Source organism: Triturus cristatus, chromosome 3_1 (genome assembly GCF_964204655.1).
Source record: "Triturus cristatus chromosome 3_1, aTriCri1.1, whole genome shotgun sequence".
Lineage (NCBI taxonomy): Eukaryota > Metazoa > Chordata > Amphibia > Caudata > Salamandridae > Triturus > Triturus cristatus.
In genome coordinates this window covers 6,160,169-6,184,679 of record NC_140583.1, presented here as the reverse complement: position 1 = coordinate 6,184,679, position 24,511 = coordinate 6,160,169, and the positions used below count along the sequence as shown (strand labels likewise).

General features: G+C 44.5%; 1 protein-coding gene across 4 annotated transcripts in view; it reads left to right on the top strand.

The window, feature by feature from the left end:
• LOC146859581 (uncharacterized) overlaps positions 1-24,511 on the top strand; it is a 437,747-nt gene that overhangs the window by 268,128 nt on the left and 145,108 nt on the right. For 2 of the 4 annotated variants that reach the window (XR_014979314.1, XM_085646505.1), the window contains exon 7: positions 3,832-3,974. Coding sequence is in view for 3 of the 4 variants with exons in the window: in XM_085646505.1 (XP_085502631.1) it covers positions 3,832-3,974 (143 nt within the window). In the remaining variant the exon portion in view is untranslated. Of the gene's footprint in view, positions 1-3,831; positions 12,324-24,511 lie in introns of those variants that run through there. The other 2 variants (XM_085646504.1, XM_085646507.1) reach the window with 2 other exon arrangements.

The following is a 24,511-nucleotide window of genomic DNA, read 5'->3' as shown; positions in this document are numbered from 1 at the left end:
TGGTATTGGATATTATCCAACATGTTTATTGTCTGGAGCTCACTTCTACACCTCCCAACATTCCATCATGCAGACACAATCTCTCCCTACATCACTAAAGGTTACTTAGAGAAGAGGTCTTAGCGCTCCTCCACAAAGGAGCCATAGAACTCATCCCTCACCATCAACAGGGTACGGGGTTTACTCACTATACTTCCTCATACCCAAAAAGGACAGGTGCTTCAAAAAAATTGTAGATCTCAGATCCCTGAACGAATACATTCTCTGATAGCACTATCACATGGTCTCCCTTCAGGATGTCTTCCCGCTACTACAACATGGCGACTTTATGGCCGCGCCCGCCCTCAAGGACCTCCATTTCCACATTTCAATCCATCCAACACATCGCCGGTACCTCCGATTTGTAGTAAGTGGACAACATTACCAATTGAAGGTACTTCCTTTCAGAGTCACTACCGCATTCAGGTTCTTCACCAAGTGCCTTGCGGTGGTGGCTGCCCACCTATGCAGACAGGGCATCCGCATCTTTTAGTAGCTGGACGATTAGTTTATCAAAAGTTTCATTTATCTAAAATATCACCCACAGTTTCAAACCACCATCAACCTACTTCACCAACTAGATTTTACCATCAACGCTCTGAAATCCCATTTCTAACACCTTCAAACCCAACCTTACCTAGGGACATTCCTCAATTCAAAGAAAGGCCCAGCCTACTCAAATGCTGCCAGAATACACTCATTTTAGGCACTCATCCCTCGGTTTCATCCAAATCAACAGGTTACAGTCAGGACAGTGATACACCTCCTCGGCATGACGGCTGCCTGCATAGCTGTAGTACCTCAGACAACGTTACGCACTCGTCCATTACAGGAGCGCTTACTGCACCAATGGTCTCAAGCGGAGGGTCAATGGGAAGATCTAGTGTGGGTCGGCTGTCAAACCTGCCACTCTCTGCAATGGTGGAACACCAACAGCCTCTTAAAAAGGACGGCCGTTCCTGGACCCAGTTTGGCACAAGACCTCCATCACAGGGTGATGGATGCCTCCATCACGGGGTGGGGAACGCATTCAGGAAATGTAACTGTCCAAGGTCACTAGGATCCCAATCAATGACTTCCCCACAGAAATCTCCTAGAGTTACCAGCTGTTCACCTCCCACTGAAAGCTTTGCCACCTCACCTATTTGGCAAGTTAGTCCTCATCAGGCCAGACAACATGGCAGCCATGTATGAGCTCCAGAAACAAGGGGGAGCCAGATCCTCCCAGCTTTCTCATCTAGCCCAGAACATTTGGAAATGAGCTCTCTATCCCAAGATCCACCTCTTAGCAGAATATGTGCCGGGAGTGGACAACGATTTTGCCGACCTCTTCAGCAGGATGCCGCAACAAGTCCACGAGTGGGAACTCCACCCACAAGTCCTCCACCACTACTTTCAGCCTTGGGGACTACCAGAGAAGGACCTCTTCGCCACAGCAGAGAATGCCAAATGCCCAAACTTGGCCTCCAGTTTCCCCATCCACAGTCCAAAGGCCATGCACTATGTTTTTTGGTGAAGTAGTTGGCCTTCCACATAGCTCTTTCTTCCTCGGGCATCACGATGGTGCGTCCAAGTATTTCTGCACAAAGTGTTTAAAGAGGAGGTGTAATCTCACACTAGGACTGCGCGACAGAAGGAGCATCAGTGCACTATGGATGACTTGGTCAGTGGTTACGCTTTTCCTCGCTCCCTCTACTTCTGTTTGTGGTTCGGAAACTTCGACAGACATCTCTCACCCTCATCCTAGTGGCTCCCACATGGGCACGACCCCTATGGTTCACCACCCTCCTCGAACTCTGTTGTACCACACAAAACACTCCCCAACAGGCCAGCCCTTCTCACGCCGAACCATGGAGGAATCAGGCACCCGGCTGCCAAATCTCTCAACCTTGCGATCTGGCTCATGAAGACTTACAATTTGGGTACCTTAATCTCCCACACGAATGTATGGACATTCTGAAAGAGGCGCGCAGGCCTACTTCTTGTGCCTGTTATGCCGCTAAATGGAAGCGATGTGTTTATTACTGTCACTCAAAACATATTGATCCCTTAGCAGGACATTGCCTGCTAACTCTTTCACTTAGAAACTTTAGGTTTAGCTTTCACATCCATAAGACTACCCCCAGCAGCTGTAGCCGCTTACCTTCAGAACAGGCAACACGTTTGTTTCCCTATTCCGAGTTTCTGTCATTAAAGGCTTCATGGAAGATCTTAAACGAGTCATTCCTCCTCGGTTCCATCCAGCCCTGATGTTGAATCTTAACATTGTGTTGACAAGATTAATGAACCCTCCGTTCTGACCCCCCCACTCGTGCACCCTCCAGTTTCTAATCTGGAAGGTAACATTTCTGGTCACCATCACTTACTTTACATGTGTCAGTGAGCTTCAGGAAGAACCCTGCTTCCAACCCTACGTTACTCCCAAACATGGTTTCACAATTTCACCTGAACCAATCTACTGAACTTCCTGTAGTTTCCTCTCAATCGTAATCAGTGGCAGAACGGGCTCTTCATACATACATGTTAAACAAGCCCTGGTATTAAATTGACAGAACTAAATCTTTTAAGAAAACAAAACAGCTTTTGGTTGCTTTCTCAAAACCCCATACAGGGAAAGCCATTTCTAAATCAGGCATTGCTAGATGAATTATTAAATGCATCGAAACATGCTGTCTTAAAGCTAAATGGGCTTTAAGTATTGACTTTAACTATCCCTCCTGGAGCCCATCCCACTAGGAAAAAAGGTGCCTCTATGGCCTTTCTTGAGAATATTCCTATCGCTGGCATTTGTAAAGCAGCTACATGGTCCATACCACATACGTTTACACAACACTGTTGCCTGCATTTACGAGCTAATGTTGGTTAGGTTGTTCTACGTACACTGTTCCAAACCCCTACAACTTCCACAGGCTAGCCACCTCTATTTTGGGAGGACTGCTTTACAGTCAATGCACAGCATGTGCATCTACAGCCACACATGCTTTGAATGGAAAAAGCGTCTGTTTGTGGCATGTAGAGCTGTAGATTCACATTCGCCCACCCTCCTCCCCGAACATCTGTGTTACTTGCAATCAGTTGAATATTTCTTACTCTCCTCTTTGCATGGACATATCTCCATACTAAGCTTCACTTCCCATTCCAGCCTTGCCGAAGAACATTCTAACAATGGAGTCGAGGACCGCGCATGTTCCCAGCGAGAGGAGGAGTCACAACACCTTCTGACTCGAAAGACTTTCTTAGAAGAAAAACAACTTGGACACATCCGAGCCCAACACTAGATGGCGGCACTATGTACAGCTTGTGAATCTACAGCAATGCATGCCACAAGCAGATGCTTACTGGTTAAGTAACATTTTCTTTTCCAGCCCTGTTTTATCAGTTTGACCTTAAGAGTAGACATTATGTAGGTGATTTCCCTCAAATAACGTCTGACAAGCTTATCAGTCACTAGCCTGGAACATGGGTTCCATGTGTGTGTAGTCAGTCATCTGATGTCATTAGCTGTCAACACGTGTTCCATGTGTGTGCAGTCATTGTCAACTGATGTCATTAGCCAGCACTGCGGGTTCTATGTATGTGCGATTAGCCAGGACTGTGGGTTCTACATGTGGCTGTGTGGAGGGAACAGAAACAAGGCACTGTTCCTAAATGTCACTCCTTGCCTGTTGAGATACAGACTTGGACTCTCTAGCTCAGCCTGTAGTAGCACACCCTACGTGCCTAAAGTAGTATTTCTTGACACTTCCTTGGATTTACAATACTGGTGACTTGACTTTCTTTGTAATTGAACAGGTGAGGAAAGACGGAGCAGAAAAAGAAGAGCTGGTGACTCTGCGGTGTGTGCTGAGGAGAACACAGCGTGCAAAGTTATACCTAAAAAAGGGAAAGCGGCAGTGCTGAGGAGCGCTGTGAAGGAGACTGACATTAGTCAAAACGTGAGTGGTTCCATGCCTCTGCAACATTCCAAAGACGATAACACAACGTCCAACATACAGAACTCCAACAAGAGCAAACTGCGGAACACGAATCTTGCATGTGGGCCAAACGTCCAGAACAGTGACGGAGCACACGCGTGTACTGTGTGTCAGAAACCCTTTGCAAGAGTCTATCATCTCCGCAGGCATGAGCGAGTCCACTCTGGAGAGAGACCTTATCACTGCACCGAGTGTGAGAAGAGCTTCACTCACAAGCACCACCTCACTGCTCACCAAGCCTCGCATGGGGGAGCAAAGCCCTTCCACTGCAGCCAGTGCGGCAAGAAGTTCAGCTCGAACAGGAACCTCAATAAACACCGCATGTGGCAGCATGGACAGAAAAACTCTGGTCGTCGTCTTCGCCCCGACGTTCGGTCAAAACTTTGAAAAACAGCTACACTCCGTCATTATACTGAACCTATTGTGAAAAAGACGTCATTTGTGTGTGATGGGTGCCACATAAAGAGCTGTCCTCAAGGGGCAGAAACTGAAATGTGGATCCACAAAGAAGTTATCCAGATGTAGCAGTTTCAAGGGCGCATCAGTTTGACGCTGTAGTTGGACAAGAGAACTGCGAGCACTGTGGTCGTGATGCGATCATCTGAATAATAAGTTAGTTATATTTATGACTTGTTCAGCGAGAAAAGCAGATTTATTTATGATTCGGGAATTATTCTGTATTACTAACCCAACCGTTGCTGTCCATGCATCTGCCAACATTATTACTTAAAACTTAACTCGGCAATCAGATTAGACAACAGGAATGGCCTAAATGTAGACCTGAATGTTGGGGTCTATTCTCTACTCATATCTATCGGAAAGCAGTTGTAAAGTTTGCCATTTTGCAGGACTCTCTGCTGCCATCAAGGGTTAGACAGCGCTGTACAAACACTGTATATACACCGAGGTGATTGCCTTAGTGAGCTCAACCCTTTGCTACTGTTGTTAAAATCAGGCTTCAAACCCAACCCAAAAATGGTTCAGGGGGTCTCAAAAGAGTGCATAGTTGTTCCTGAATGAGACAGATGGTGCAAAGAAGATTCACTCCCTTCACCAAGAGTTCAGGGCCGCGCGTCCCTTGTGGGATGTGATACAATCTATAGGGTACAAGAGATACGAGGATTGAACGGGCCCGCCACAGCCACCCATCTCCAGACATTGAGAGGTTCAGAAGGCGTAACCGTGGCTTTTGCCCTAATCTTGCTGTCCAGGACGCATGGGCTGGGTCTTGGCAATCAGGAAGCAGAGAGTAGACCAGCCTGGGGGTGGGGGGATCAGGGGGAGATGCAAAACATTACTGACCATGCAAGAACTTACAGTGTAGGAGGAGGAACTGTTCTACGAACTCAGAAGACTGCCCTCTTGATCCCACCGGGTGTCGGACTGATCATACCCAGGGATGACAAGGCGTGTGCACCGAGTACTGTGAACACTCGGGCGCGTTCTCTGTACCAACTCTTGATTAACAGACCACTAAAGTTGATGGGAGAAATGCCTGCAAACAGTCTCCACACAGACAGTATGATCGGAGAGCCTCCCATACCACTGCTTTTCACCCATTTCACCCCTCTAGATGGAGGTCTGCATTATTTACATGAGTCCTGTCTCGAGTCCTTAGAAGTGTGCCTCCTACCACCTTCTATCTGTAATGGAAGACCCTCAGTGGCCTGGGATAAGCCCAGATGTGGGGATTCCACCACCTTCTGTTCATTTAATGGAACACCCCCAGTGGCCTGGGATAAGCTCAGATGTGGGGGCTTCCAGCGCCTTCTGTCTGTAATGGAAGACCCTCAGTGGCCTGGGATAAGCCCAGGTGTGGGGGCTTCCAGCACCTTCTGTCCATTTAATGGAACACCCCCAGTGGCCTGGGATGAATATGACTCGTTATTGCGCATTAAATTTGTTCACATGCCATTACTACGCATTTTTTTCTTAGCAATAACCGTTACTACGCAAGTTTTTAGTTCGCATACTATTACATTGAAAGTGTTAATGTATGCAAACTAAAAACTTGCCTAGTAATAATAAAACCCAACACTACATACAAATACACAACCCTACACATCCAAAAGTTAAAAAGACTACCAAAACCCTCAAAAAGTACACTACCAAAACACCACTACACTACACTAAACTCTAAAACACTACCCCCTACACTACACAGACACCACTGCACTACCCTAAATCACTACCCCTGCACGACACTGCCCCTAGCCCCAGTCCTGTCCCTACTCCCAAACACTACCCAGCACGACCCCCCAACACTATCCTAAACCCTAAAACACTGCCACCAGCACGACCTTGCCCCTAGCCCCAGTCCTGTCCCTACTCCTAAACAGTACCCTGCACGACTCCGTGACACTACCCTAAACCGTGAAACACTACCCTACACTACACTAACACTACCCTCAGATGACACTGCCCCTAGCCCCATTCCTGTCCCTACTCCCAAACACTACCCTGCACGACACCCCAACACTACCCTAAACCCTAAAACAGTACCCTACACTACACTAACATCAGTATTCTGACCCAAGCCCTAAAACACTATCCCCAGCACGACCCTGCCCCTACCCCAGTCCTGTCCCTACTCCTAAACACTACCCAGCACGACCCCGACACTACTCTACACTACGCAAACACAAGTACACTACCCTGCACGACCCCGACACTACTCTACACTACACAAACACAAGTACACAGCCCTGCATGACCCTACACAGCCCCTCTTACCTCTCTCTCCTCGGGGTTCCTCTCTTCACCTCCACGCTTGCTTCCAATCTTCTCCCCCTTCCTGCTTCCTCCGGCTTCCTCCGTTGTGGGCGGCAGAATAAGGAGTCCCGAGGGCAGGCGCGGAGATGGGCATGACCAACAGCCAGCCGGAAAAGCAGCAGCAGCCCCTCTTCCTGAAAGTGGACGCCCCCTCACCTACTACACATGCATTGTAACAACGCATGCGATGTAACAACTTGCATACTAAAGGCTAGGTGTTGTTACATCGCGTAGTAATGGTACGCGAACTAATGTCCACGTACTAATGGGTGCTAACGGCCCAGATGTGGAGGCTTCCAGCACCTTCTGTCTGTTTAATGGAACCCCTCCCCCCCAGTGCTTGGGATAAGCCCGGATGTGGGGGCTTCCAGCACCTTCTGCCTGTTTAATGGAACCCCCCCCCCCCCCGGTGCTTGGGATAAGCCCAGATGTGGGGCTTCCAGCTCCTTCTGTCTGTAATGGAACACCCCCAGTGGCCTGGGATAAGTACAGATGTGGGGGCTTCCAGCACCTTCTGCCTGTTTAATGGAACCCCCCCCCCCCCCGGTGCTTGGGATAAGCCCAGATGTGGGGCTTCCAGCTCCTTCTGTCTGTAATGGAACACCCCCAGTGGCCTGGGATAAGTACAGATGTGGGGGCTTCCAGCACCTTCTGCCTGTTTAATGGAACCCCCCCCCCCCGGTGCTTGGGATAAGCCCAGATGTGGGGCTTCCAGCTCCTTCTGTCTGTAATGGAACACCCCCAGTGGCCTGGGATAAGTACAGATGTGGGGGCTTCTAGCTCTTTCTGCCTGTTTAATGGAAGACCCTCGGTGCCTGGGATAAGCACAGATGTGGGGGCTTTGCGCACTGTCCCAGAGGTGCAAAGCTAGGCCTCAACGATAAATGGTAAAAAGGTTGAATTTGGTTCAGGGTTGCATCTGATTTTTTCTGGAGGGGGCCTCGTCTGGCAGTTCGGGCTGTTCCCATCAGGAGCATCACTAGTGATTTGCGTAAGGCTTGTCTCTATCTAGAGTGGCACTCGGCCAAAAACCTCTGGCAATCGTTTGGGGTAGCATTCCAATCCATCATTTTTCACCCCCTGTGCCACTACTTGCAAGCATTAATCCTATAGCTTTTATATGGTCTTGATTCATGGGTCGAAGACAATGAAGACTTCTGCAGACACCAAGATTACAAATATTGCAAAAACTCAATACACTACGATGGCTGATAATAAGTATTGACAAGAAGTTGGTCTTCCTGAATGATGTCAGTTGTGTAACCAGATGTGTTACTTTAACTGTCAATAACCCTGGAGGCAGCATGAGAATGTGTTTTGGAAGATTAAAAAAGAGATTGGAGAGCGCATCATCAGAATTAAATTGCAAAGGGAAATATACATGCGGCGGTGTGTACGGGGAGGGAGAGTGGCCGGGACTCACTTTGGCCCGACTACTCTCCCCTCGACAGCATACCACTACATCACTCCACTCCAATCAGCGGGTGGCTCCTCTGTTACGCGTGGCGATGATATCTACTCTTCCTTTTTGTCGTACTACATTCGCCTATACACTACATGCTCCCCACCGACTGGCGCAGCCCTTTCCGATTATTTAGAGAAGATAGCAATGGTGTGGATTGAGAAGGGGCAGCAACAATTTTTGGCTTTGCCTATTGGTGCGGATAAGCTGATTGCAGCCATCGACAGCCTGGATGGCTCCCGTGCCCCTGGCACGGATGGCCTTATCAGCGTGTTTTACAAAACACTGTTGGCCCCACGTCTCCTGGAGGTCTATGCAGAGGCGCTAGATTCAGGCGAACTACCCCCTACTATGCGAGACGCAATTGTAAGGCTACTTCTCAAACCGGGCAAGCCACCTGAAAGGTGTGCCTCAAATAGGCCTCTATCGCTCCTAAATCAAGATTGTAAAATATTGGCAAAGGTTCTTGCGATGCGTATATCACTTTTAATCGACCAGTTCATCTCTCCCCTTCAATCGGGCTTTGTTCCGTACCGCTTGACCTCGGTAAATTTACGTTCGCTATTCACTGTCATTAACCAAATAGACCCCGCTCTTCCTGCTTCGGCGATACTGCCAGATGCTGAAAAAGCATTTGACTCTTTGGAGTGGGCTTTCCTTCAGGCAGTGCTCAGCAAACTAGGCTTCCCGCATAACGTTTGCTCCCTCGTATGCCTTCTATAAACAAACCCTGTCATGCAGCTTAGAGTAAATGGGTTGCTTTCGGATAAATTCTCTCTATCACGCGGCACCAGGCAGGGTTGACCACTCTCGCCCCTGCTATTCATCATAGCTACTCTTTCCTGTTTTCAGTTTCTATTTTTGGTAAATTCTGGTGGGGTTTTTTCCAGTGTTTTCAAGTGATCTCATTACCTTAAAAAAACAGTTGTTATCAGTGGCTACACATTTTCGCGCCACTAAAAACAGAAAAAGTGTTTTTCCGGTGTTTATGGAACGTTTTGCTTTTATTATTCCTGGTGATAGAACATGGTATATAGACAGTCTATGTATAGTGTATAAGTGCAAATAGATTTTTGCAAATTAAACTTATTGTAGTACACCATACAATACTTCTTCAGTGAGTCTTTGGTCATGTGCGCTCGCTCTTTCCTTCCCTTGTAAACTTCTGTGAAAGGCCCTCTCAACATTGGCACTTTAGACGGGCAACGCCAAAACAGCCAGTACACAATTTGCTAACTCTGGCCACTGACATAGCTTTCCATGCCAATACTGGTGCACTTGAAGATTGCGATTCTCAGGGCAGGTTCTGCAACATTTGCATTGAACTGGGCGCTTATGCCTCAGAGTTATTGAAGCGGTCAAAAATGACCAAAGATCCTCATATTTCTTGCCTTTGGCATCATCACTCAGCAAAAATTCTGTAAACGGTTGCCACATGGAAAATATAGCATTCATGGGCCCTTGGACTGAGAAGCATCAGCTAAGTGGTAACAGTTGGGATGACTCTTTCTTTGATGCCACACAAAGCACAAAATTATAAATATTTGCGTTTTAGTTCCTGTGCATAACTAAACAGTGCACCGGAATGGACCAAAAAGTCAATAGCATCCCTCAATCACTCTGAAGATTGTAAAGATGCTTTCAGAATACCATCTAACAAGTGGCAAGGATCTTCTTCTGGGAATCACTTCAGCTCAGGTCTCGATTTTGACAGGTCATCACCCAACTTTTTCATATACGTAGCTGAATCACTGCAAATACAAACAATATCACTCCAATCTTTGTTGAACTTGGAAAGTGACACCGCTATTTATGTTTTCCAAAAGTCTGGTGCCTTGTTTTCACCACTATCCCAGATGCTTGGTGATAGCACTCTTTTTTTTTTTTTTGAGTTTATTTATTGTTTTACTTCAACAAAACGGTCATGCATTGAGCGATGTAAACAGGAATAAAAATAATATACATGAAAAGGTAGACAGCAAAAAAAAACACATATAAGGGGGGTATCTTAAATCCATTTTGTAACTGGGTCCCAAATTTTTGATCCTTGTCTTTTTTTCCTTATCCCCTTAAGCCTATACATAGCCAATTCTAAATGATAAATAGAAAGTAGCTTACATTGCCATTGATGAAAGGTTGGGGGTTCATTATCAATCCAGCCAGAAGTAATGCAGAAGCGGAAAACGGACATACAGATAAACAAAAATGCTTCTTCAGCCGTGGATCTGATCCCAAACTGGTCTGCTTGAATACCAAACATTACCAAATCAGGAGAAAGTTTCACAGCAATCCCTAGATTATTATTAATAAAAAAGTCAATAGCAGTAATAAAGCAAGAAAGTTTCTCACATTTAAAAAACATATGAATGGAGTCCGCATCCACCTCATTGCAGCGATTACATCTTGATGCACCACCAACCTTCCACTTAGCTATCTTGACAGAAGAATAGTAAAGATCGAAGATAGACATGAAGTGTTGGCTTTGAAGGGATCCGTTAAAAAGTACCTTGATGGATAGCTCAATTGATCTTCCCATGTCGATATTGACTAAATCTAACTTCCTTCGCCAATTATTTTCCACAGAAGATAAATCGTCTTCAAATTGATTAATAATCATTTGGTAGACTGGACCTATTTTTTTTGCTTTCCTTATAGTTTCTAATATCTTATTAGGGTTCATACAGGAATGAGTGAGAAGACCTTTTGATTCTAAAAAACTCCGAATCTGAAGATACTTAAAAAAATGATACTGTGATAGACCATATTTGGTTTGGAGAGCTGAGAATGAAGAAAATTGATCATCTTCGTATAAGTCTCCCAAAATCTGTATTCCTGAGAGCAACCATTTTCTTATAGTTGGGTCATGAAAGACGGAGGGTAAAACAGGATTATTGAACATTGGGGAGTAACAGCTAATTTCACCCAATCCAAGAATTTTTTTCCTGAATTGTCGCCAAATTGTAGCACAGGCTAAAATAATCTTAAATTTAGTTTTTTTATAATAACTAGGTTCAATGATTTTAACTAAACATTGAGGAGCCGCTTTGCCTAGCAGTAATTCATAGATTGAAGGATAGACGGATTCTTCAATAACACTATCCGGAAAAAGAAGTATACCCATAAATCTTAAAGAAATAAGCCAATAATACAGCCGAAAATTAGGAACTCCCCACCCCCCTTTCAACCTGGGTAAAGAGCACCATTTCAACGCTCGGCGAGAGCGAGGATACCCCCACAGGAACCTGGAGATCATTCTATCAGTTTTTGTAAAGTAATATGCCGGGAACAAGAGTGGCATGGTTCGAAATAAATATAAAAACTTTGGAAAAATTAACATTTTAATTATATTGACTCGGCCATACAAAGAGAAATGTAGATTATTTAATCTCTCCAAAGTTTTATTAGAAGAGTCCAAGACAGGCTCAATATTTAAGCGTACAATCTCATCGACCTTAGATGAAATCGTTATCCCCAGATATTGGGCTTCAGAATCAATGACTGATTCATTAGGTCGGCCAAAATCAGAATGAATTAATTGAGTTTTAGCTACATTTAATTTATAGCCGGATAACAGACCAAATTCTTCCGCCAGGAGGATTATTTTTGGTAGTGCACGTCTAATGTCTATAGTGGTTACGGCAACATCATCAGCATAAGCGAAAATTTTAAACGAGTTGTTATTAATTATTACAGGTATAATATCTGCCGCGGAGGATAAGTTACGTAGATATGGTTCTAGATATAATGTGAACAGCAAGGGGGAACAAGGACAACCTTGTCTAGTCCCCCTTGTTATCGCAAGGCCCTTAGAGAGAGAATTGGTTATTCTTGTAGCAGCTGTAGGTTGAGTATAGAGGGCTTTAACTGCATTAATATAAGCAGAAGGAAAACCCATCCATAGCAGGACAGACCATAAGAACTCCCAAGAGACCCTGTCGAACGCTTTTTCTGCGTCCAACAGGGCCACCGCAACTGGGGATTCGGAGGTCTGAGCCCAGTCTAATAGTGCAATTATTTTTTTGACATGGTCTGTGGTGTCTCTTTTCAATATAAAGCCATGTTGTCTGATGGACACGAGAGTCGGCATCAGTGGATTCAATCTATTGGCAAGAATTTTCGAGTAGATTTTACTGTCAGTAGGAATCAGAGAAATAGGTCGATATGAGCCTAGTTCTTCACTGTTTTTGCCTTTCTTTTTAAAGATTACAATAATAGCATGAGACCATGACTCAGGTGGGTTACCAGCGAAAGCAGAGCAGAAGATTTTCATTAGTTCTGACCTCAAAATTCCCCTGAATACTCGATAAAATTCTAAAGGAATGGAATCCGGGCCCATGGCTTTGCCGACCGCAAGACCGGTAATAGCTAATTCAATCTCTTCCCAGGTAACTGGGGCACTAAGACACTCCACATATTCTGGTGGCATATCCGAAGTATTAATCTTATCAAGATAATGTTTTATAACAAGCTCAGATACACTATCCGATTGATGATACAGCAGTTGATAAAATTCATTAAATGCTGCAAGTATATCTTCTTTAGAAGTTTTAAAGCCCCCGTTAAGGTCTTGAATTTTAAGGATCTCATTAGCTGTAGCTCTTTGACGTAATCTTTGTGCTAAAACTTTGCCGGTTTGTTCGCTCAGTTCGTAACTTTCAGTCCGATGTTGATTATGATGAATAGCTACCTGGTCGGCTATATGTGCATAAACCAAGCTACGTTTAATCGATAGATTACGTTGGGATTCCTCTTTGTCACTATTCAATTTATTACTTTCCGCGAGCCGTTTCTCCGCATGTAAAACCATATCACAGTCTTTTTTAAATTTGTTCCGCTTATCTTTTAATTGGAAGTTAGCGTATTTTAATGTCTCTCCCCGTACAACTGATTTAAATGTGTCCCAGACTACTGGAACTGAGGCCGACTCATTGTTAATCTCAAAAAACTCCTGAATAACATTCGACATAAACTGAATATAATCTGATTGTGAGAGTAAGTTCCGCTGGAATGTCCAGGTTGATTTATTACCCTGTCCAACTAATGGAAAACTGAGCTTCAAGCAAAGAGGATTATGATCGGATAGTAGTTTAGGTAAGACTTCTAGCCCAATTTTATCCAAAAAAAACTGGGATAAAAAGAAGTAATCAATACGAACAAATTTCCTGTGTGGGGCGGAGAAAAAAGTAAAGCCATACTCATCTGGGTGGATAATATGCCAGGCAACAGATAAGGCATTATCTAATACTAAAGACCGCAGAGCTTTAAAAGATCGTGGCTTCAGGCCTTTATATCTTGGATTTTGTCTGATACTGAAATCAGCCTCAATGTGGATATTGAGATCCCCACAAAAAATAATGGGAATACTACTAAGAGCAAGCTCCTGGTTTAAATAATTAAATAACTCAGAGTCATCCAGGTTGGGGCCGTAGACTGAGTAGATCACAAATCTATTCTGAGAAATTAAAAGTTCTGCCGCGGCCCAACGGCCCCATTTATCAGCAGAAGTCTTGATTACTGTACCCAGATTCCGGCGCATAAGTATAGCTATGCCTCGTTTAATGCCTGTCTGCCTGGAAACTATTAACATATCCAATCCCAGATGCTTTAGCAAATCCCTTTTTTCCCATGATAGGTGTGTCTCTTGAAGACAGAGTATATCTATTTGTAACAAATAAATCATTTTAGTCAGCATACCTCTCTTTTTCGCATCATTAAGACCATTGACATTGAAAGAGCAAATTTTAATTATCCTATCCATTGGATGATGAAACACAGAAGAAAATTAAAAAATTATAGTCTATCTGACGTGGCTCCATATGAAATTGAAAACAGATCACAATAGCTAGAGATTTCATTACTTTGCCCAATATTACGTCATTAGTAAACCAGTCTGAACAGCACTCCATATCCTGCAAATAGTCAATCATTATCATTGTATCTGCTCAAATTTGACTGATGTTGAATTACACCCCCACCACCACCTCCACCCCACCACATCTCCCCCTAACACCCTCCCCCCACCCCAACCCACCTTATGAGGCACAGGGACAACCAGTCCCTGGGATCACAGAGTGCCTCCCCGCCCCCTCCCAGACCCGAAGAAGAAGAAGAAAAAGTTAGTATTCAGAAATCAGCTTGATCCAGCCAGCCAACAAACGATGTCAATCCAACATAGCTATAATATTTTCTATAGAGAATGAGCATTAGGTCATAAAGAATCAAGGTATTCTTTTGCCAAAATTTCTGAAACAAAAAATCTGATTTGATTTTTGAAGATAACTTTGAGTTTGGCTGGATTAGTTGCCTTAATTGCCACCGCTTAGTGACAGTAGACTGGCAAAAGTCCGGCCTGACGAAGAAACAGCAGCCATTAGCAGAACGCTTTTTGTCAGGTCTGGCCAGATCAAAAATAGCTTCTCTGGCTAGAAAGTTATTGAATCTGACCAAGATAGCTCTCGGGTACTCTCCTTCTTTTGACTTAGATTTACTTTGGGGTGGAAAACGATGAGCGCGCTCAATGACCATCGCCAGTCCCAGGAAGTGAGTTCCGGAAATGCTGCCAAAAAGAGTTCACAAATAAATTTCTGGATATCTGCTCCACCAAAATTCTCAGGAACTCCTAACACACGCAAATTATTTCTCCGTGATTGGTTTTCCAACTCCGCAAGCTTGAAGCTGATATCATCCCGCTGTGCTTTAATGGAAACGAGTTCTTTCTTTTGTGTAGCGACTTCATCTTCGAGGGTAGATATCCTATTTTCGGCTTCCGAGACTCTGGCCGTCATATCAGTACAGAATTTTGTAAAACGGCGCACCGCATTTTTCACTTTTTGGCATGTGCCTTGAGTACGGGCGATCTCCATTTTTGTGTCTGATCTATCAGCCAACATTGTCTGATATATCATAGAAAGAGTCACTTCCGAGCATGGGTCAGAATCAGGTTCTTCAAGAATAGCTTGAACATTCGGGAGATTAGGCTGTGTAGATAGGAGGTCCTCTCCCCCATTAGACCTATTCCTGGATGAAGGTGTTCTTCTGACCCTGTGTTTCTTTACAGTTACACTAGAAGCAGGTGACGTCTCAGTAACCCCCGTCTCCTCTCCTGAGCTATTGTCCTCCGGATAATCAGCCGAATCCTTGTCCAAGCTTTCATCGGATGTTAGGTCAGACATAGAAAAAAAAAATTAAACTGGCTCTGAAACAGCCTCCCGACACAACGCTGCGACAGACACCAGCGTGGGCTGAGCAGAAGTAGTCATAAGGCCGGTCAGAGCATCTGCAGCAGCACTCAGCAACTCCCCACCCACAGCACCGACATCAGCAGCTATATTCAGAGGACTAGAGACTACAGATCCCAGAATGCTGTGTGACGATGCTCCAGATACCGGCAAAGGATCAGAGAAATGCAACAATTCTAGCTCAGACCCGGGGTTTAACAAAGTATCATTGGCTACAAAGACGGCAGCAGTACCTCCATCGACCCCCGTAGTCCATGAGGAGCCCACAGCGATATTAGTACTATCAATATTGCCATGTTGAGCCGGAACCCCCATGACTGCCGGTGCGGGAGAGACAGTCAATGCAGATATGCATGAATTAATAACATTTTTCGCAGCTTGTTTCTCGAAAAGCGCAGGGACAGTTTGATTAGAACTCCTACTCGAGGGCTCTCCCCCTTTTTTAACAGAAGAAACAAACGTAGACTCACCAATTTTGAATGTCCCGCACAGTGAGTTAACAACTTCCAGCTCCTCTGCGCCATTAGTACGGACGTCTTTGTTCTTGCCGCTACGAGTCTTTGGGGGTTTCGCCTGCGGATTGACGTTTTTTGGCGGCATTGTGTGTGAACGTAAGACAGAGCAAGACGCTGGATGTCTAACCCACCAAAAGGCGAGACGCCGAGTAAGATATCGGAGCCGAGGAAGCTGAGCGAGGAGAAGCCACATAGAGAACAGTTAATGTAGAATACGGGCAGCCCTACGCCAATAAAGTCGAAATCAAACACACGGTGAGTTCAGCTCAATTCAATCCGGAGATAGCGAGGAAGGGGGAGCCGGTGATGAATAATGTATCGATAGCAGCTTCAGTGAGAACGGCTGATACTATTACAAGCTCATTTGCAAAACCAGGATCGGCAAGTGAATCTTCCTTTAGCGCCGGTTTTCTTCGGGTCAGGGAATCAGGGAGCGAGATAGGAGGCTGCTCACACTGCTAGGATAGCGGTCGCCATCTTGCCTCTGGTGATAGCACTCTTTATACATATACTTGTCACTATACCTCGCATTGAATGTTTAAAGCGTGAGGTGTTGGCAATTCACCTATCAATACTGACCCGCTAGAAACTGGTGGCTGATGTATTAAGGGTTTTTACCCATTCTCTGTGGGTAAATGTGATGACACATATTAGGAAAGATTTTTATGAAACCAGCCATTTTACCTATCAGTGAAAGAATCAAATGCAGCCAAAATATCAAATATGATGTTGATGTTTCTTGATTCTCTACAGTTTATAAAATAATTAAACAAGACCTAAACCATGCTTCTAAACCCTGCATCTTTAGACCAAAGACCACAAAACTGAAAAAAACAAAAGGAACAAAAAACAATATTTTAGAGGCTTCACTAAACAACAAACCTCAAGCAGAGTAATGTTAGCCCAGTCTTTCTTACTGCTAGCTTGTAACACAAAGTTATATTGTATTGGCCGCTTCAGGAAGAAAACAAATGACTCTTTCACACTCATTTTCCTTTCTTTGAATGGCATTTAGTTTGTGGTTGTGCAGGTGTTTTGTCAGTGTTTATATGTTTTCACTGGTGAGGGCTATTTCTCTGTCAGTGGGGTTTTATCAGTTATTATAGGTTTAAACCTAAAACCTCACAGCCTAATCATAGCGATGGACCCAGGAACGGCACCTCCAGCGAGGGATTGGCTTCCACTTGGGCCCTCTCCTGGCTTCCTTATATGCGGATGATATTCTCTTATTCAAGAGAACTTGCCACAAATCTCTCTCCAATCATACTAGAGGTAGTGTGATTTGGCATATTTTTGGGACTAGTTAGCAACTGGACTAAATCTGAGGTCTTTCCCTTAACAGATGCTACCCTCCCATTTGCACAGGACACGAGTTTCACTGACTGCTGCGGTGCGCCCCTTGGCTGTGGAGCCCCAGGAGTTCCTCCCCCTCACCACAATAATTACATCGCCCGACAGCACACATCTAGTTTCCAGACTGTATCATCTTGCACAGTCACTTCGGCTGGTGGTGGGCGGAGGGGTGTGTGCGGCCTGGGAGGGGGATTGGGACACACTTTGACAGACAAGATGTGGGCAGACTCGTTATGTATCCAATAATTACTAGCATAAGCTTCTACATTTTAAATATATACAGAGAGCCTTTGTCACCCACACGCTTCTTGCAAAAATGGATCGTACTAAGCAGGACAATTGCCAAAGATGTGTGATGGCGCACGCTGATTTTATTCACTTCTGTCCTGGCGTTTGGACATTTGGAACTAATGGTCGAGACCGAACTTACTCCCTCTCCATTGCTTGCACTGCTGGGGTACGTTCTCCCTTTGAGTGCTGGGATTAGACACTTTACTGCAATTGCGCTGTTGTTGGCCAAGAGACAGGTCTCCCTGCATTGGAGCGGAATTGCGCCACTGGTGGTAAAGGTCTGGTTGAGAGACTTAATGGATTGTGACAACCCCAGCGACATCTATGCATCTCTATTACCTCTCGACCCAAAAACATTTGGCAGCCGCTTTGCCCTTATTTGCTGCTCCATCCTGAACTTACCGACGGATGGGTCTCCCATTGCAAAAATAACTGCCGTGTCAGCTAGTCGATTGTAACGAATTGATTCATCAAGATCTATCACTGTACGTGCCTGCATTGGTATTTTGTTGTTGATGTTGTATTAGCCACTGTCATTCTACGTGTCATTTTGCATTTCAACATTTTGTCAACATTCTCCGTATTGTGCATGTTGTTGCTTCTGCTTATTTCTGAAAAATTGCAATAAAAACAAGTTAAAAAAAATAACAATTAAATTCCAAAACTTCATAAGAAGATCGTTGAGGTGTTCGAGTTTCAAAGTTATCCATCAAGGGCGGGAACAAGGTTTCCCCAAGCAAAGCTGCTGCAAGCGTAAGATTCAGTCTGTGTCGGATTGATTGTTTTTCAAATCACCCAGGCCAGCAAAAGTGTTCCATCTGTAAAAATAACTAGAAAAAACACAAAGCAAAAACAGAACAAAAAATATCTACTACAAGAATATCTTCCTTACATAAATATCTCCCAAAACAAAGTCACTTCTTTTAAATTTCGAAAATCAGCCAAACTTTATTTTCCCTTTCTGAAGGAGATTGTAAACGAAAAGCAACACTCAGGATAGCCTGCTAAGATTTTGCACTGTTTGCATCACAAAAGTGATGCAAATTGACACAAAATCGTTTTTTGCCGGTGCAAAACTTGTTTTCCACTGTAAAATCACTTGAAAGTAACCCAAGCTTTTTGACGCAAAATCCTATTTAAAAAAAAAAAGTAGACCGGGTTTGGCGTCAATAAATAGCACCTATTTCAATTAGGTACCATCATGGAGAAATGCCTTTGTTTTCCAACTTTGCATGTCATTGATCAACACACACAAGGTGTGGAAAGTTTTAAAGTTACTCTAAGCGTAGCGTTTTGTATTGAAAGGGAAGCCTTCCAGTACAAACCTATGCTAGGGTCACGTAGGCACCCTTGCACTATGGTTCAAAGGGGCGTGCGTTGCACACAGCTGTGTGATTAAATGCTGGAGCTTGGGAGAGGGGAGGAGAGTGACAAAAAATAATGCGCTCGCCAGCTCGCTCCGTCTCACACAATGCAGTGCAGCATTTCTGGCTCCTGCGCGGTGTCCCATGATAATTCAGTAAATGTGGGCCTAAGTCGGACCTGCATTTAATGCGACTAGCAAGCGAGAAATAAGAACTAGTGTAACGCAAACTCCATGTCAACGGGCCAGAGCTTCACCCTTGATCAGCCGGAGCATGCAGCGCTAAAATCCATACAATGATCCATGATTTCTAGACATTTTCTTCCAATGCCAGTGAGTGGGAGCGAGAAAAAATGACAACCCAGAAACTTGTCAATAGTCCCTAGTGACCATGTCCAAGGATCTTCTTGTGATTGGAGTAGTGGGGGATCTCTAAAAGATGGGTGCAGTGAACTCTGACAGGAGTCAGTTCTACTGCTTTTTAAAACAAAGGCGCTACATCGGGCCAAGGTAAGAGCAAGGCTACACCTATGAGGACAGATCATGAAATGTGCATTGTATGGCATGGAGCTACACAACCACAGTTCATCTAAAATGCAGGCAAATGTACAAAAATACTACGCTTTTAGCTGTCTTCAAGCTGGTCTCAAACAATATTGCGGTGGATTAATAAAATTCAACATTGCACATTAAGGCACGCATGCGCATTCGTGTTTTCATAGTGTTACATGTATACAGGTGAATTCACTTTCTCAAGATCAATGTACTATTCCAACTCCAGTCCTAAAATATTGGGTGGCAGGTGATTGGTAATTTGTTTAGATCTGAGGTCGGAACCTTTTCTTTAGTGAGAGCTACTTCTAATCAGTGAGCTGCTGAAGGCCAAGCCACTCGCAAATTGTTACCAGAGCCCGCACCCCACGCACAGCATCATTGACTTTCACCCTAATGTCCAAACTGTGGTTTGAACAAAATACTTTGACTAGAGGCAGTATGGAAGGGCTGCCATGTGTGTCAGTGAGAGCATGGTCTTTGGGGATATATGACATACGTGCGTATAGACGGGATACATGTATATGGGTGAATAAGAGCCTGTGTCATATGTACTTGTGGCACAGGTCATACCTTTTGTCATATGTGGCACTGTTGTCTTGTGTCCCAGTAAGGACTAGTAGGAAACTTTGCAATTTTTACATGTAAAGTAGGTTTATTTGCAGATTAATTTATATCCGTGCAATTTTCAGCCGTACTAAAAAATAATTTCATTGGAAATTATTAGTAAAAGAAAATTGTTATTGTTAAAAAAGGGTTCATTTTTACACGTGCACGGATCTATTCTAAAGTTGCCTTAACTTTTTCACATCGAATGTTGACACACATTTGCATTTGTGACACTTGGGTTAGTTTCTTGGAAACTCCGACCTTGCTGACATGAATAAACTTCACGAGAACACTATCATACTGCCTTGGCATTGTGTACAAGGCCTACATGTACGTTGTGCAAATGTGTTTGTGAATTACGTCCATATGGCGACACAGCCATCTGCTGAATACAAACAATGGCAGCCTGATCACAATCTCAGCGCGAGGCAAGGATGCCATCTGTCTCCCAGTATAGTCAGAGGAGGCCCTTCTGCTGACATTTGAGGCGTCCCTGCAGGCTGAAGCTTTCGGCCAGCGGCTGACTGACATCTCCGTTAGGCGGGTCCAGTTTGTGACCAAGACGGGGTGATATACTCTTACCCATCAGGTAATGGGGTTGGATCATCCAGTAAGGGGTTTCTTGGCAGAACATACACATACAACGTAGACATGTAGGTTAGGGTTTTGAATAGTAGGAGCACGCCAGATTGTTATATTATTTCATATGCTTGCATACATACGTTGTCTCAGCACGATGGTGGAACATTTGATTCTGTTCACTGTGCTGATGCTTATGATAACTTTCATCCGCTTCTGTCTAATGATCATTACGGCACATATTTTCTATAAAAGAGTCATTTTGGTTCAGTAAACATTGAAAGCGTCCCTCTGTGTATACGTTGTATATTTCTCTGCGTGAAAGACAGCACGAGTGTCACCACGGTTCCTGAGGGAACAGGGTTGTCATGTTCCGTGGTTGCCAGTACTGTTTGCTCCCTGTCTAGGTTAGGGGTTAGGGTTAGGGGCTCATAGTGGTGACATATGCTGCAGAGGTGCACGGAGTCAGTCTGGCACCATCCTAGATTTATGTCGTCCACAAACCTGCAGTACCTAATGATCAGTGGGAACTACACAACACTGTTACATTCATAATACAACATACAACCATTTTTAGGTCTCGCGCTGCGTAGGAGACCTTTAGCCGTCGTCCAGCTCTTTTTCAAAGCACATACTCGTGCTTGTGGCTGCATACACCTTGTGGGAGTGCGCAGCGGCGCGCCACAAGCACGAGTATGTGCTTTGAAAAAGAGCAGACACCACTCGCGGGTGCACCCTCTGCCTCTCACCCGCTGCAGCCTGCACGCCTTTTTTTTGTTTTGTTTTTTTTAACTTTCAGCGTGAGGCGCGCACTTGTTTCCTTTTAGGTTACTCTTTAGCTGGCTCTAGACCTATCACTCATCTTATCTAGGCCTTGGTGAAATTTGTGTAACATCCTTAGTGGTCTGGCATTTTGCGATATTTTTAGCGCAAAATACATGGATGCGTTTCGTGCCAACAAAAACAGCAGCTGCTCATGTTCTGCTCATTTGTGTTGTTGCTGTGCTCCCACAATACAATTCTTACCTGAACCAATTCTCATTGTGTCGTAATTATGTAATCACTGGTAATTTGTATGAGAAGTGAAAGTAAAAATTTTGCCCAGGCTTAATCTTAACGGTAGCTCACCCTATTTACGTAAAGTTTCACTGACCTTGAAACCTAACTATTTCTCTTACTCCTAACCTGTACCGAATACTCTTCCTCACTATATATCAAATCCTAACCATTACTGTGAGCCACACGAATAGCCCTACTAGTTCCCTTACAGTAAATGTAGACTTACCCATCCCATAAGTTACCATAACCCCTACATTGTCTTCCATTGACCCAAACGCTGTTATGTAACTGTGCATTCCTGTGTTTTCTGGGGGGTTTTCCACTTAACTGTTATCTGCCTAAGATTTGTGCCTTTTCCAAGTCAACCACCACCCAACATACAGATGTTTTGTGAACGGTGCATCGCATGGCATTGTCAGTCAACTTTTTTTTTTTGCTGCTAGTTTGATTGTATGTTTATTTTTAAAACGTGTAAGTAGAATTGGAGTAAGTGGACTTTGTGCACTTAAATGCCCTTATCGGTCAAAGGCCTCTATAGTATTCCATTAATGACGTGCCAAGATTGGACGTCTGACACGGAAGGGGGAGAGGGTGAGCGGGGGTGACCGTCTCAGACACTGACGAGCAGCTCCTCGTCTGCCATGTTTCAAAGGTGAAATGTAGGCTGGCGTGCTGTTTGTAGACGCTGCTACTGTCCCACTTGGACTCGGAAGGGGGGGAGGGTGAGCTGGGTGAACGTCTCAAGACCCTGACGAGCAGCTCCTCGTCTGCCATGTTTCAAAGGTGAAATGTAGGCTGGCGTGCTGTTTGTAGACGCTTGCGTCAAAAATGATTCTGCCGCTCAGTGGCTCTTAATGTACTGGCTCTTGATGCCACATCTCAGAACCTCTTTCGTTTGATGTAAGCCCGTAAATTTTTATATTATGATGTTTGTCATTCCTTTTCATTGTAACTTGTTGTTTCCTGGATTACTTGCTATATGAGATATTCCTCTGCGTGTGTCTGTTTCCACTCAAGAGTCCTGCATTCATGACTTTGGTATCCTAATCGTAGGAGAGCACAGCATTTGTAAGGTTTGAAGCCCGCCAGGTACTTCTTTATATGTATGGAGTGTTAGTAGGCTGTGGTCCTACCTCCAAAAACAGTCAGGTGTGCTCGCCTTCACTGAAATGAAGTCCCATACACTTCCCAAAGCACCTGGGTTAATAATATAAGACGTGGTTACAGAAAAGCCCTATAAATGTTTACTGCAATGTGCTGAAGAAGGGCGTGTGATCCCTACTCCAGAGTTTCCCTGTGCCCTGCTTGTACTGTGCAGGGTGTCCTGCTGTGATACGAGGGTCTGCTCCAGCACACACAGGGCGGTGCAGGGTGTTATTTCAACCGCTGGATACATGGGCATCAGATGGAGATAGCAAGCCAGGGGTTGCCATTGTGTCAGGACAGAGCGACAGCTTCATTCTGGAGTCAGGCGGAAAGGACCGCTGAGTGTAGGTAAGTTTCCAGACTATAAACCTAGACAACTTTACCCCGGCTTCTCTCCTCTCGCCAATATTACATTAAATAAAGATTAGAAAACGTTTTAGCAGATAGAACCTCAAGAGAAATGTGTATTTTTAAAGCATGCCCCTCCAGTTACGTATGGACACCAGCTAGCCTTGAACGTTTCCTTCGCTGCACCCTGTTACTCAACGCTGTAAGGGATGGGCTTGGAGCGCGATTCTTTGCACTGGGACAGGTCTGCTTCCAGTGGAAAGCAGCCTTATGAGGTTTCATAGGAACTGAATGTATGTTCTGCCATTGAAGCTCGCACGCTTTCACTTTTTATCCATTGTAAAATGTTCTTTTCTTCCAGGTTAATCTAGAATGTATATTATTGAACCAATAGCTGCATTACCAGTGTCCTATATTGAAACATGATATTGGGGGCACACTCACTCTCACACACACATACACACACACACTCACACTCTCACACACACCCTCTTTCTCTCACACGCTCTCTCATACACACACTCTCATACACACGCTCTCATACACACGCTCTCATACACACACTCTCTCACACACATGCTCTCTCACACATGCTCTCTCACACATGCTCTCTCACACACTGTCTCTCTCACACGCACATTCTCGCATGCACTCTCTGGCACGCACTCTCTGGCACGCACTCTCTGGCACGCTTTCTCACGCACACTTTCTTGCATGCACACTTTCTCGCACGCATAGTTTTTCACACTCTCTCTCACACACTCTCTTGCACGCATACTTTTTCACACTCTCAAACACACACTTTTTCACACACACACACTTTTTCACTCTCTCACTCACACACACTTTTTCACACTCTTTCTCTCACACACTTTCTCACACTCTCACACATACTTTTTCACACTCTTTCTCTCTCACACACACACAATTTCTCACACACACACTTATAAAGTGAAGTAAGAGTCACATTGGAGAACACTTAATGCAGAGGTTTTGTTTCATCTTGTGGACCAACTCTAATGCCTCCTACTTTTGTTTTAGGCTTGATCGAAGACAAGTCTTGAGGTGGATTGTGCACGTCCTGAATCTATATTTAACACAGTTGTTAAATCTTGCTGTTGCCTCAGGGCACACCTGTGTAAAAGAAACAAGCATTGGCATAGCCAATAGGTCTCGCGTTTGGGATCTTATAAGTATTTAGCTATGCAGCA